This window comes from Bison bison, unplaced genomic scaffold, assembly GCF_000754665.1.
Source record: "Bison bison bison isolate TAMUID 2011002044 unplaced genomic scaffold, Bison_UMD1.0 scf7180017864460, whole genome shotgun sequence".
Lineage (NCBI taxonomy): Eukaryota > Metazoa > Chordata > Mammalia > Artiodactyla > Bovidae > Bison > Bison bison.
In genome coordinates, this window is record NW_011495022.1 from 1,723,413 (window position 1) to 1,738,646 (window position 15,234).

At 38.4% G+C, this 15,234-nt stretch overlaps 1 protein-coding gene across 5 annotated transcripts in view; it reads left to right on the forward strand.

Annotated features, from left to right (window-relative positions):
• Nucleotides 1-15,234, forward strand: part of SESTD1 (SEC14 and spectrin domains 1) — a 144,449-nt gene that overhangs the window by 108,909 nt on the left and 20,306 nt on the right. For all 5 annotated transcript variants that reach the window (XM_010859749.1, XM_010859747.1, XM_010859748.1 and 2 more), the window contains one exon: nucleotides 12,722-12,844. In XM_010859749.1, the coding sequence (XP_010858051.1) occupies nucleotides 12,722-12,844 (123 nt within the window). The remainder of the gene's footprint in view (nucleotides 1-12,721; nucleotides 12,845-15,234) is intronic.

A 15,234-nucleotide genomic window follows, 5' to 3' on the forward strand; every position in this document is an offset into this window, starting at 1 on the left:
CACAGTCAAAGGCTTTGGCATAGTCAATAAAGCAGAAGTAGATGTTTTTCTAGAATTCTCTTGCTTTTTTGATGATCCAACAATGTTGGCAATTTGATCTCTGGTTCCTCTTCCTTTTCCAAATCCAGCTTGAACATCTGGAAGTTCATGGTTCCATACTATTGAAGACTGGCTTGGAGAATTTTGAGCATTACTTTGCTAGCGTTTGAGATGACTGCAATTGTGCAGTAGTTTGAGCATTCTTTGGCATTGCCTTTCTTTGGGATTGGAATGAAAACTGACCTTTTCCAGTCCTGTGGCCATTGCTGAGTTCTCCAAATTTGCTGGCATATTGGATGCAGCACTTTCACAGCATCATCTTTTAGAATTTGAATTAGCTCAACTGGAACTCCATCACCTCTGCTACCTTTGTTCATAGTGATGCTTCCTAAGGCCCACTTGACTTCACATTCCAGGATGTCTGGCTCTGGGTCGGTGATCACACCGTTGTGATTATCTGGGTCATGAAGATCTTTTTTGTATAGTTCTGTGTATTCTTGCCACCTCTTCTGAATATCTTCTGCTTCTGTTAGGTCCATACCATTTCTGTCCTTTATTGAGCCCATCTTTGCATGAAATGTTCCCTTTGTATCTAATTTTCTTGAAGAGATCTCTAGACTTTCCCATTCTATTGTTTTCCTCTATTTTTTGCATTGACTGCTGAGGAAGGCTTTCTTATCTCTCCTTGCTATTCTTTGGAATAGATGCTTATATCTTTCCTTTTCTCCTTTGCCTTTCACTTCTCTTCTCTTCACAGCTATTTGTAAGGCCTCTTAAGACAGCCATTTTGCTTTTTTGCATTTCTTTTCCATGGGGATGGTCTTGATCCCTGCCTCCTATACAGTGTCATGAACCTCTATCCATAGTTCATCTGGCACTCTGTCAGATCTAATCCCTTGAATCTATTTCCCACTTCCACTGTATAATCATAAGGGATTTGATTTAGGTCATACCTGAATGGTCTAGTGGTTTTCCCTACTTTCTTCAATTTAAGTCTGAATTTGGCAATGAGTTCATGATCTGTGCCACCGTCAGCTCCTGGTCTTGATTTTGCTGGCTGTATAGAACTTGTCCATCTTTGGCTGAAAAGCATATAATCAATTTGATTTCAGTATTGACCCTTTGGTCAATTAGTATTGACATTTAAGTCATATTATTTCTACAGTGATGATGTTGAGCACTCAGGTTACTGTATCAGAATGAGCTTCAAAAATAGGTATTCAGAACATCTGTTGTGGTCTTTATAGTCTTGTAATAAATAACATTTTATTGTTTGCCGTGAATTTACTTTAAATTTCTAATAACATTGTTTTTTTTGTTGTTAATTTGGGCGTTATGAAGAGGTTTTCTGTTCTACTGAAATGGTGATGTGTGATATATTAACTGTAATATTATTTCGTTACTGTATGGTACTGATAGCATGAACTATATTTAATACTTAGAAAGTTTTATTTCTTTTTCAAATTGATTTTTATAAGTAGGCTAAAAACACTAAAAATCAGTACTTAGGAAGATATTTCTGTATTTAGGCTACATTTTGGATTTTCATTTGCTGAATTATTAAGAAGTAAATCTTAAATTTTCCACTTTGACAATCCAGATTAGAAGTGTCCCAGTGTTTTTAATATGGATTCATTCATTAGATAAGTATTTGTTAAGTATTTATTATATAAAACACCTTGTGTTTTTTCTGAAGGATATAAATTTGGGTTTTGCTATACTAAGTTTAAGAGGGGAGAGAGAGTTAGGTGTCCTGAGGAAATGACTGCAGTGCATTCATAGGGTGGCTCATTCCTCTGGTAGCAGGAGATCTGGTAAGACTTAGTGGAAAAAGGCAGTGCGTGAGTTTATCCCCAAGAATGGGTAACCTCTACTTTAAGTTTTAAAGGAGCATTGGCATCCTGTGGAGGAGAAAGGATCGCATTAGTAAATAATAACAGCATTAAATCCCAGGATCTGCTGAAGAAAAAGCCAGCCGTAGGTCCCAGGACCTGTTCGGCCCGTAATCATGAAGCCTGGTCCGTGAGCATGAGTTGAATCCCCGTTCCTCCATATATTTGCTGTGAGAGCCTGGTCACCTTTTTACGACCTGAACCTGTTTCACTTCCTTCTTTCTTTTTCCCCTTCCTCTCTCTCTTTCTCTTCCTTCTTTCTTTCACATATAAAACGGGGATAACAGGACCTCTTTTGAAAGTTTTGTTGAAAGAACCCAGCACTCAGCTAGTGGTAGCTATTTCATTTATTCCCAGTGAAATAGATTCTAGTCTAGAATTCTCGTTCAGCTGTTGGAAAACTTGTTCTGTGAAGGGCCAAATAGTAAATGTTTAGGCTGTTTGGTTCATACAGTTTTCTTGCAGCTGTGGCTGTTTAACTGCTGTTGTAATGCATATTCATTATGTAAACAAATGTGTTTGGCTGTGCTCTAGTAAAACTTTATTTATAAGAACAAGTGGGGACTTGCTTGACAGTCCAGTGGTTAAGACTCTGTGCTTCTAGTGCCCAGGGCACCGGTTTGATCCCTGGTCAAGGAACTAAGATCCTGCATGTCATGGATGTGGCCAAAATGCAAGGAACTAAGATCCTACATATCATGGATGTGGCCAAAATAAAAAATAAATAAAAAGTAAGATTAGATTATTAAAAAGTAAAAAGAAGTGGCAGGCTAGAATTGTCCTGCAGGCACTAGTTTGCTGACCCCTGACTAGAGCATTAGGGAATCACGGGGAAGAAGGCTTGAAAGGAAGGACAGAATTGGATCATGGACGATCTTGAATTCCAGGCAAAATGATTTTGGCTTTATCTCATGATAATGACATACAAACTGAAGATTTCTGAAAGAAAAGTGAAGTTGCTCAGTCATGTCCGACTCTTTGTGACCCCATGGACTGTAGTCTACCAGGCTCCTCCCTCCATGGGATTCTCCAGGCAAGAGTACTGGAGTGGGTTGCCTTTTCCTTCTCCAGGGGATCTTCCCGACCCAGGGATCGAACCCAGGTCTCCTGCTTTCCAGGCAGACGCTTTAACCTCTGAGCCACCAGGGAAGTGTGTGTTAATTATATATAACTTTTTCTATGTGATATATTCATAAATTAAAGATACCTTTTATTAAACTCAGATAAAGTTTAGCAAAGTAGCTTGAGAGTAGCTTTGAAAGCCATAAAGATGGAATAGCGTAGCGGTATAAAGTGCCCTGGTCACCTGGGTCTGCCTTCTTCTACCACATCCAAGTTGTTTGATCTTGGGAAGGATGTGTACTTCTCAGCGCCCTAGCTTCCTCCTCAGTAAACTGAGGAGAACAGCAACAGTAATAATAATACCTACTTAATAGGGCTGTTAACAGAGATTAAGAAGATTTAATAAGTGTTTAGTGCTTGGCACATGATGAGTTTTTATTAATAATAGCATTTTCTCATCCATTAAAAGAAAATGAGTACCTATTATACAGTAGTGTGACATTGTGCCCGGTGGAATGTAATGGTGAGTAAAAACAGACAGGGTCCCACTTTTTGGTACATGGTTACATAATTACAGAAATAATTGTAAAACTGCAACCATGCCAAGTCCCAAGGACAGTGAAGGGAGGAAGGTTGAGAAAGAAGACAGTATCAGAGATGAAGCATTTCTGACTTGCAGGACTTAATGGATGGTGGTGTCCTCTAGTTAGGGAACATTGGACAGGGCTTGGGTTTATGTGCAGAGGGAAAAGGTGTGGAAAATCATGAGTTTGATTTTAGACATGTTTAGTGTTCTTGCCTGGACAATGCCAGGGATGGAGGAGCCTAGTGGGCTGCCGTCTATGGGGTCGCACATAGTCGGACACGACTGGTCCCAAACAGGTCCAGAAATGAGAAATCTGGGCTTGTGTGTCATCTGTGTATGAATAGTAATTAAAACATTCATGGGGTGAGAGTTGTCCCGGAAAAGAGCTGAGTAGATGAGAGGAGGGCTTTTTAACTGAGCTTTGAGAAACTCCAGCATTTAATGACAAGATAGAGGAGCATATTCCTGAAGAGAAGGCAGTGAAGGATTGGTCACAGATGAAGAAGAAAATTATAAAGAGCTGTGTATCGTGAAAGCCCAAAGAAGAAAATATGTCAGGGAAGGAGTTGGGATCCCTCTCAAATGCTGCTGAAAGGCCGGAATAAGAGGAAGACTTAACGCATCCACTAAGAATCCGTAAGATCCAGGTTGTTGGTGATGGCAGCGCTGGCAGTGGCAGGGCCAGGAGCACATTGGAGTGAACTCAGGTATGAGAGTGGAATGTGGTAGACGCCGAGTGTAGAGAACTCATGGAGAATGTTTTCTCTGGAGGAAAGATGAGAAATAGAGCAATGACTAGAAGCGGGAGTGTGTTAATTAGCTAGGTGTGCTGTATTGAAATACTACAGACTAGCGGACTTGAGAAATTTGTTTTCTCTTTGTTCTAGAGGCTAACAGCCCAAGATCAGGGAGTTAGTAGTGTTGATTCTACCTGAGGACTGTGAGGGAATGATCTGTGCCAGGCCCCTCTCCTTGGCATGCTGTAGCCTTCTTCTCCGTTTCCTCTCATCATCTTCCTTCTATACCTGCCTCTGTTTGAACTTTGTTGCCTTTTAAGAACACCAGTCAGATTAGGGCCCACTTTAATAACCTTATTTTAATTTAACTGCCTCTTTAAAGAACCCTGTCTTCAAATAAATACTCGTTACATCCTGAAGTACTGGGGCTTAGGACGTCACCGTATTGGTGGGGGGGCTTGAGGGCACAGTTCAGCCTCCAGCGGGAATCAAGTGCAGTTCGTTTGTCTGTTTTTGTAATACAGAAAACTAAGAGGCTTAGTTTGGAGGAGGAGAGTTTCTGTTTGGAGGGAGGAGTTGAATATGAAAGAGAGAAAGAATAATTAATACTATCAAATTTGTGACAAGGTGGAAGTGAATGGACTCCAAAGCAGAACTGAAGGGATTAGCTTTAGAATGGAAGAGAGAGAACTCCATTGTAACAGGAGGGAAGTGGGTGGGATGAATTCAGAGTTGCCTCTGTGTATGTCAGGCATTAAGAAGATGACTGAGTTCCTGAGTGATGAAGTGTGTTTTTTAAGGTAAGAGACAAATGTGATCTGCTTTGTGGTAGAGGTTTGGAGGCAGGGCAGGGTTGGAAAGGACAGTGGTTAAAGATGATTAGAGGTTTAAATGGAGTGGAAATGATTGAGATTTTTTTTTTTTTTTTTGGTGGAGATTGTAAGAGTGAAATTACCATGGAAGTATAGATGTGTTTTTAGGTAGTGTTGGCCTTAACTTTATGGTGGAAACTTTCTGGCCTGTTCCTGTGAATACGTGGCTGGCTGTTAACATGCAGGCACCAGAGAATGTGGATGATGGGATTCCTCCAGCATTGTGCTTTGCTCTGTGGGATCAGAGGCAAAGGTGTTAGTGCATTTTTGAAATGATGGACCAGCTCAAATGGATAAAGAGTAAAGAAACTAGAGAAAAGAGATGAGGATTCTTAAAATGATGGTGATGATGGCAATGAGATTGTTGTTAAAAACAACCTCATTTCAATTCCGTTTTTTTTATGAGCATTACAGGTAAATTAGAAAATTAATATTCATCATGTGATGTTTTCTACATTTTGTTTTTCACAGGTAACATTTTAGGGAAAGATCTATTTTTCTTGCCAAAATGATTACTTAAGTTTAGCTATTTAGTAACATATCATGTCAGCATACGCAGTATAAACTACCATCTTCAACCTTGCAAATTTGGGGGAAATGAAATTTCTTGTTTATGTAAAAATAATCATAAAGGTGACTACCTCTGCTTATGTAGAATTAATGACAGTTGACATTTTCCAGATTTCTTATTTTAGTGACTTATCACTGAAAACAGAACATAATGAAAAAGAAACCAATAGCTATAGTAGATGAACTGTATGATAAGTAGTAGCCATTGCAGTTATCTGTCACTTATTCTCCACAGTTCAGATTGGTAGCATTAGACTTCATATGGAATGCAGAAGTATTCTGTGTTGCTGCCACTACATTTTAAAATGAGATTTCACATGCTTCTGGATAGGAGGTGATACCATATCACTGAAATAAGTTATCGTTATTCTGATTATTGATTACGGCAGTAATTTTGACTAGCATTGCAAATGTTTCTAGAATCATCCGTGTGATTTTCTTCCTTTGTAGAAAGGGACCATAGATGCAAATAGGCTGCACTCTCAGTTGTATAAGTATGCCACTGGAGGCTGTGATCCCAGTTCTCTGTATTCTTTCTTCTGGCCAGATGCTTCACATTTGCTTGATATGCTCTTCTGCCTGTTTTAACCTCACATACATCTAGAAATTCTCTCATGTGGTTTTTGGAAGTCAGCCTGGCTGGGAATAAATGTTAAATAGTCACATGCATTTTTGGCCTCTTCAGACACTTATCATGGTGGATTTTAAGAGCACATCTCCAAGGTTATACTTTGCGTATAAACGTAACCATTTGAGAGGTTACATTGATAAGGATTGTACATGAAACTGTGCTTGCTTTAATATTCATATCAACTGAGCAATAGGTCCTGATTGAAATGAAGTTTTACAAACCCATTTTGGCAAACCGCCATCATTAATGGATTTAAATACACTTGTTTACTGGGGCATCAACCTCAGTTTGCATCATTTTTATTAGAAATAGTCATACATTTATGGTGTGCCTGTTACTTATGGTGCATTCTAAGGGAAATTACTTTGAGCATACATTAAAACTATATATACATGTGACTGTGTAACTGAGTTTGTGTGTGTGTGCATGCCAAAGAGATGTCTTTGCTCTACTTAAAGTTTATTTTTAAATTTATGGCCCTTTGAAAGTTCTCTGCTGACGAGTTGTTTTTCCCAAGTTATCATCATTTATATTAACCTGCTTCTTTTGTTTCTAGAGTTTACATGTTTTCTAGAGTCTTTAAGTTTAAATGTTTAATATTGTCTTAGGTTTTTAAAAATAATGTACATTTTAACAGTTAAAATTTTTGAGTTATTTTCATTCCATCCTTATTTTTTAGAATTTAGGTATTTTCAGTGAAATAATTTACCACTTGTTTAAAATACTTAAATGCTATTATATAGCTTTTATATTCATAATACATCATAATAAATGAGAAGCAGATGAGTCACCCCAAGCGAATGGAAACCTGTTTCAAAGTGTTTACATGCACTTACTTAAAACTTACTTAAATGCTCTTACTTAAAACTTACTCTCTCTCTTTTTTTTTTTAGATTTATTTATTTAGGGGGAGGGTGTTATGGAGTCTTCATTGCTGCACTCGGTCTTCCTCTAGCTGCAGGGAGCGACAGATACTCCTTGTCGTGTGCACGCTGCTCATTGCAGTGGCTCCTCTTGTTGCAGACAAGGTCTGGGTGCATATGCCTCAGCAGTCGCAGCATGCGAGCTCAGTAGTCGCGGTTCACCGGCTCTAGAGTGTGGAGTTAGTAGTTGTGCTCAGGCTTCTTCCTGGACCAGGGATCGCACTGGTGTCCCTTGCATTGCAAGGCAGCTTTTTAACCACTGAACCACCAAGGAAGCCCAAAACTTTCTCTTCTTCTTTCCGTTTTTTAAAAGCATAGAATAAAACAATTCAGGGATTTGCTTAAGAAATACATGGATTTTATTGTAAAAATGTAGATGTGAGACAAAGTTTATAAAGAATGATTAACAGAAGGAACTTTTTCCTTCAGAACAAGTGAGAAAAGCAAAGAGACTAACACTGTTCATACCATCCTCTGTGCTCAAGTATCTTATGTATAATGACTGTAATCGTGACAACAGTCCTGTACAGTAGGTAGCATTGACACGTCTTAGATGTGATGGACCAGAGTCTTTCACTTCCTGGGGCAGAGCCAGAATTTAGATTTCAGAGTCATGTTCAGTGCTTTCTCCAGACTGAACTGCTTATCTGTCTCTCATGAAAGAGGGATACTTTGCACAGGCTGGTGGACACAAACAGGAGCCTAGTACCCTGCCCCTTCAAAACCAGCTCATACAAAAGAGTAAAGCAGAGAAAGTGGAGATGTTGAGGAACATTGTATTATAAAGAGCTTCTGCTGCTAGGGGTTTGTAGATGAATTTAGGACTCTGAAAGCATGAATTTAACAAAGAAAATCATGGCCGCAAGATTATTCCAGTGAGTCAAAAATAATACTTAAACTTTTTTTGTTTTTGAGTTTTTGCTCTCTAGTACTAAAACCTTGTAGAAAAGGTGGAAGCTACGAATATATTAATATTTAAGATACTAGGACAAAAAAGGGGACAGGCACCAAAAGATAAATCCTGAAAGAATGGCATATTATTAGTAAGCAAACATTCACAATTTATTTATTCTAATATTTAGAAACACACCTAAAGAGATTTTTCTTTTGAACTTGATGGAAGTATTTTAAAAGCGATAGTCAGCTACGTAGAGTGCAAAACCAGAAACAGAAAGCCTGGTTGGGAGGCTGCCACAGGGATCTCGGTAAGGCCTGAAACAGGCTTAGATGCAGTTTTATTTTGAAAGTCAAAACAACAGGATTCTAAGGGTATCAGATACACAGGATATAAGAGGAAAAAAAGGAGCAAAAAATGACTCTGAGGGATTTTGGCTTGAGAATATTGCTCCACATTATAACTTTAAAATGTGTAATTTATAATAATGCTTTTTAAAGTATTTTTATTATGTAGGAAGTTTCAAAATTAAAAAGAAATAACAAGAGTAATCACAAGAATAGTGTTTTTATTTGGATTTGTTTGACATCCAGAAATCAACAGTGTAAGTTCAGACAAATCAGAAGCATCCAGGCCCTTGGAAATGAAAAACAACTCATTTTTAAAAATAGATCAAAAGAAAAATAAACAGTTCAGTAGAAAACGTAAGACCAAAATCATCAGAATGAGATGAATCTTGAAAGATGAGAAAGAGGTCAGGAAAAGAAGGGGCTCAAAGATTTCAGGCAGCAGGACAGCCCATATTAAAGCAAGACCAGTGAGAGAGCAGCACCCTTGAGGAGCACTGGATGCACAGGCTGGGCTCGGGTGAAGGAGGAGATGGTGATGCATAGGCAAGGGCCCATTGTCCATGATATCGTATGCCATCGTAGGCCATGCCAGCCAGCCACATTGCATCCTGAATGCTACACAGAGCCACACTGGGAGAGAGATTCCAACAAAGATGAGTATTCAGTCCACATGAAAAGATTTTTATTTAGTATGTTGTTCTGCTTTTCCCCTCTGGTTATTAACAAACAGTAAGTCTTACTCTTTTTTTTTTTTTCAAACCAATCTATGTTAGAAAAATATAAAATCAAAAAATAAATCACATCTACTTAACTTTCCCCTAATTTTAGTCAACTTAGTATCATACACCTAGGAATTTACCAACATTCTTATGCTCTAACTAGTTTTTTTCTTAGTTACCATCTCTAACCCAGTTGTGTGATAAACATAAATGATTTCAAATTAAATGTAATCATTGCTACATTGTTTTGCTTGACTATTTACCCATCTCATCTCTTCCATTAAGGTTGAAGTAACTGAGGGCAAGAACCCCATTACAAGAAATTTTTGGAAATGGCAAAAAATATTTTGGTTGTCAGATACTATTTCTCCCAGAGCTCCTGTGTAGGTGTTTCTCAATAAATTGCACTAAGAATCTCAGAAAATAAAAATTATAAACAAATTAAAGCAATAGTATATATATATGTTGTGAATGTTTATTTTCAGTTAAAGCTTTCATGACATGAATGTTTCATACAGAAGTGTTTTAGAGAGTAATTTTATAATGTATATTAGCCGTTAACATTACAAGATCATTGGACCCAGGATGTCAATGAAAACATTTTCTAAGGAAACAATAGAGGATTGGAGAAAAATTCTCTTGCATAACTGCTGTATAACACTCATGTTTAAATTACTTAGATGCTCAACAGTAGAGAACTGGCACTGTGAAAACAGGTGTAATAGTTATTTGATGTAGGACATTACCTGCTTAGCTCTTAGTAGTATTGGTTGATTGGATGGTTTGGTTGGACAAATGAGAGACCAAGAGGGTGAGACAGACAAGGAGGTTGGCCGTCTTAAGAAAGAGGTTTAGAGCCACTGAAAATTATAACAACTATAGCCACATGAAAGTGAAGAGCCCAAGAGAGAGATTACTTGTATTCTATGAGAATCAACTACAGCACTTAAATCTGGAGTAGCACATAAAAATGAAATGCATGTGAAAAGTTAATGAAAGGAAATACACATGATTATTCCTCAGGTTGGGGTTGTTGTTATTGTTCAGTCGCTCAGTCGTGTCTGACTCTTTGCAATCCCATGGACTGCAGCACGCCAGGCTTCCCTGTCCTTCACTAGATCCTGGAGTTTGTTCAAACTCATGTCCATTGAGTTGGTAATGCCATCCAACCATCTCACCTTCTTCTCCTGCCTTTAGTCTTTCCCAGTATCAGGGTCTTTTCCAATGAATCACCTCTTCACATCAGGTGGCCAGGGTATTGGAGCTTCAGCATCAGTCCTTCCAATGAATATTCAGGACTGATTTCCTTTAGGATGGACTGGTTGAATCTCCTTGCTGTCCAGGGGACTCTCAGGAGTCTTCTCTAGGACCACAGTTCAAAAGCATCTCTTCAGCACTCAGCCTTCTTTATCGTCCAACTCTCACATATGTACCTGACTACTGGAAAAAGCATAGCTTTAACTATATGGACCTATTGGGCAAAGTGATGTCTCTGCCTTTTAATACCCTGTCTAGAATTGTCACAGCTTTTCTTGCAAGGAGCAAGTGTCTTTTAATTTCATGGCTTCAGTCACCATCCTCTGATTTTGGAGTCCCAAGAAAATAAAATCTGTCACTGTTTTCCATTTTTCTCCATCTGTTTACCATGAAGTAATGGTACAAGATGCCATGATCTTTGTTTTGTGAATGTTGAGTTTTAAGCCAGCTTTTTCACTCTCCTCTTTCACCTTCATCAAGAGTCTCTTTAGTTCCTCTTCATGTTCTGCCGCAAGGATGGTGTCATCTGCATATCTGAGGTTATTGGTATTTCTCCCAGCAGTCTTGATTTCAACTTGAGCTTCATCTAGCCTGGCATTTCACATGATGTACTCTGCATATAAGTTAAATAAGTAAGATGACAATATACAGCCCTGACGTACTCCTTTCCCAATTTTGAACCAGTCCATTGTTCCATGTCTGGTCTGACTGTTGCTTCTTGACCTGCGTACAGGTTTCTCAGGGGGCAGGTATGATGCGGTGCTTTTATATAATTATTAAAACTACATAAATTCTTAGATTTTAAAAGAAATACATATCAGCCTGGTAGCAGCTATGGAATGCACTATAGGTCTGTGATTAGATAAGCCTGTCTCACTGAGTCTCTAGTATTTGCTGTGTGTGTGTGCATGCGTGTGTGTGTGCATGCCTGCTTAGTCTCTTAAGCATGTTTGACTCATTCATTTCTGGGGAGCTATGCTGAGTTAAGATTTAGGACATAACCATATATCTGTTGTTGAATTTCTGTTTTGAATTTAGCTTTCTAAATAATAATTTAGCTTGGTAGAGCTGGGTAATATTTTTTTCTGTTAGAATTACTTCACTGTGTCTATCTGGTTTTAGAGTATATGTGTTTATGGGTAGAGTAAGCAAAACCCATTTTTCTTCTGCATGTGAATTTGATCTTCTTCTGCATGAGATTTTGATCTTAACTGTCTAGCTCTATTCTCTTGAAAACTTGATGAAAATTACAATGTCAGCTGTGTTATTATGTCAGCAATATTGTTTGTAATAAAAATTATTCTGGATCTGGATTGGAAGATCTGTTAATAACTTGATGGAAGGCATAACTTTGCACATCTTTGATCTCAGTGACTTTTACAATGGGCATGACACTTGTGTGGTGTGAGTTTTTAATAGAGTGTCTCCCATATCTATCCCATATGGATCTCATCTCCTGAACTGATGGACTGCTTCAGGGACCTAGCAAAAGAGAAACACCCAGTGCTGCTCTTTTCGCAAACTAGTCCCCTCCCTATATCTTTCTGAGTAGACTTGGTGCCAACGGGACTTTAGATGGTCTTTCAGACACCTAGAGTGCATTGCAGTAGTATAATTCTGTTTTTAATTTTCAAAGTGAGAAAAATATTTTATCTTTTTATCAGTTAATTCATTCTGTTTTTTCGATGCTTTGGAAAGAACTCTAGATGATGAGTCAAGACATGTGACTCTTAGTTACTAAATAATGAGTTCTATTACCTTGAACAAGTCACTTAATCTTTCTGAAAGTCACTTTTCTTATTAGATAAAAAATTTCACAAATGTCATTTTTGATGCCCCTTCCAATTTTAAATCCTGTAGTTCTCTGATTTTCTTATCATCATAAGTTAGTTTTTAATCCTATCTTATGGGAGCATCCCAGATTTTTTTAACTGGCAGATAATCAGGTAGCTGAAAGCCTACGATGCTCTGGTGTACATTTTATCAAATTTAAGTTTGGGAAAGTTGTCACATTATAGCTGTATAGTTCCAAAAGAAACATTTACTATATACAATAAAATGCAATGTTCAATAAAATAGAATTTAAATTAAAAATACTTGAGGAACTTTGGGAGGGGTAAACCAATTAGAATGAAAGCTTGAAAGGTTTTTGATTATTTTAAAATTTCATCTCAACTTCCATTCATAGGTTGTGAATTGGCTTGAAGGGCCTGGATCAGAGCAGCTGAGAGCCCAGTGGGGAATTGGAGACTCCATCCGAGCTTCCCAAGCCCTACAGCAGAAGCACGAAGAGATCGAGAGCCAGCACAGTGTGAGACGCTCTTTCCTCTGCAAGTTACAGTGCTGTTGTCAACGATAATTCATAGCATGTGTGGTGCTGAGTGACAAGTTGCTATATACTTTGATTTAGGGTCATAAAGTACAGTATGGTTATCAAGTACATTGATAGCACTTGATCACTCTGTACATATTCATTAGATGTTTGGTTTCGGTTTTCAGTTTAGAAACACAATTCATGTGAAATTTTTAAGACTACAATAACAGAAGAAAGAGTCATAGTACATAAATAGAACCTTCATCTGTAGTCTTGAATTTTAAAAGTATTATCTCAGGAACAGGAGCTGTAAGTTAAATACAAATCATTGAACATTTTTTCTTCAGCATAAAAGGAAAAAAATCACGTTGGAACCTATGAAATGCATAAAATAGTTCCATTCAGTTCAGTTGCGCAGTCGTCTCCGACTGTTTGCGACCCCAGGAACCGCAGCACGCCAGGCTTCCCAGTCCATCACCAACTGCCAGAGTTTACCCAAACTCATGTCCACTGAGTCAGTGATGCCATCCAACTATCTGTTCCTCTGTCATCCCCTTCTCCTCCTGCCCTCAATCTTTCCCAGCATCAGGGTCTTTTCAAATGAGTCAGTTCTTCCCATCAGGTGGCCAAAGTATTAGAGTTTCAGCTTCAGCATCAGTCCTTCCAATGAATATTCAGGACTGATTTCCTTTAGGATGGACTGGTTGAATCTCCTTGCAGTCCAAGGGACTCTCAAGAGTCTTCTCCAACACTACAGTTCAAAAGCATCAATTCTTCACCGCTCAGCTGTTCTTCACAGTCCAACTCTCACACCCATAAATGACCACTGGAAAAACCATAGCCTTGACTAGACGGATCTTTGTTGACACAGTAACGTCTCTGATTTTTAATATGCTGTCTAGGTTGGTTATAACTTTCTTTCCAAGGAATAAGTGTCTTTTAACTGGCTGCAGTCACCATCTGCAGTGATTTTGGACCTCCCCCCCGCAAAATAAAGTCAGCTACTGTTTCCAGTGTTTCCCCATCTATTTGCCATGAAGTGATAGGACCAGTGCCATGATCTTAGTTTTCTGAGTTTTAAGTCAACTTTTTCACTCTCCTCTTTCACTTTCATCAAGGGGCTCTTTAATTCTTCTTCACTTTCTGCCATAAGGGTGGTTTCATCTGCAAATATTTAGATTTTTCAATTATAGAATTTTATTTTTAGGTCACTTTCATGTACTAATTAGGAACATTGCAAAGACAAGATATATACTGTACTGCTGCTGCAAAGTCGCTTCAGTCGTGTCCGACTCTGTGCGACCCCATAGATGGCAGCCCACCAGGCTCCCCCGTCCCTGGGATTCTCCAGGCAAGAACACTGGAGTGGGTTGCCATTTCCTTCTCCAATGCATGAAAGTGAAAAGTGAAAGTGAAGTCACTCAGTCGTGTCTGACTCCTAGCAACCCCATGGACTGCAGCCCACCAGGCCCCTCCGTCCATGGGATTCTCCAGGCAAGAGTACTGGAGTGGGGTTCCCTTCCATATTCACAGGTTCCACATACATCTGAGGAGTCAACCAACCAGAGATCGAAAATACTAAGAAAAAAAAAATCCTTAGTTATAAAAAGCAAAACTTGAATTGCAGTGTTTTAACCAATAGGTGGCACTGCATTGTCACCTTGAGAACTAGTTGGTTGATGCAAGATGCAAAGATTAGCTTATGATGTTTAAGATGTTCTAATATTAAAAATTTTCTTTTGGTAAATAAAAGTCAGCACTTTAAAGGATATATTGGAATTGTTCAGGTCTTCTGAAACTGACAGATTTCTAGTATATTGATTGCTTAATATGGGTAGAAGTTGGAGAAACTTTTAATATCCCATTTTGGGTTAAAGCAGTCTGTTAAACACTAAATTTTAGATTCTTTATAAAAGCATAATTTAGAAATAAAGCTAAAACAATCCCAAATCAATAAGGATTTTCAGTACTAATATATGGAAAATTAAAATCCTACTAATACGTAGTTAAATCCTATTAGTAGTAAATATTAATTAACTACTAATATTAGTAGTAAAATCCTACTAATATGACAGAATGTGGTCCACTGGATAAGGGAATGGCAAACCACTTCAGTATTCTTGCCTTGAGAACCCCATGAACACTATGAAAAGGCAAAATGATAGGATACTGAAAGAAGAACTCCCCATGTTGGTAGGTGCCCAGTATGCTACTGGAGATCAGTGGAGAAACAACTCCAGAAAGAATGAAGGGATGGAGCCAAAGCAAAAGCAATACCCAGTTGTGGATGTGACTGGTGATAGAAGCAAGGTCCGATGCTGTAAAGAGCAATATTGCATAGGAACCTGGAATGTTAGGTCCATGAATCAAGGCAAATCGGAAGTGGT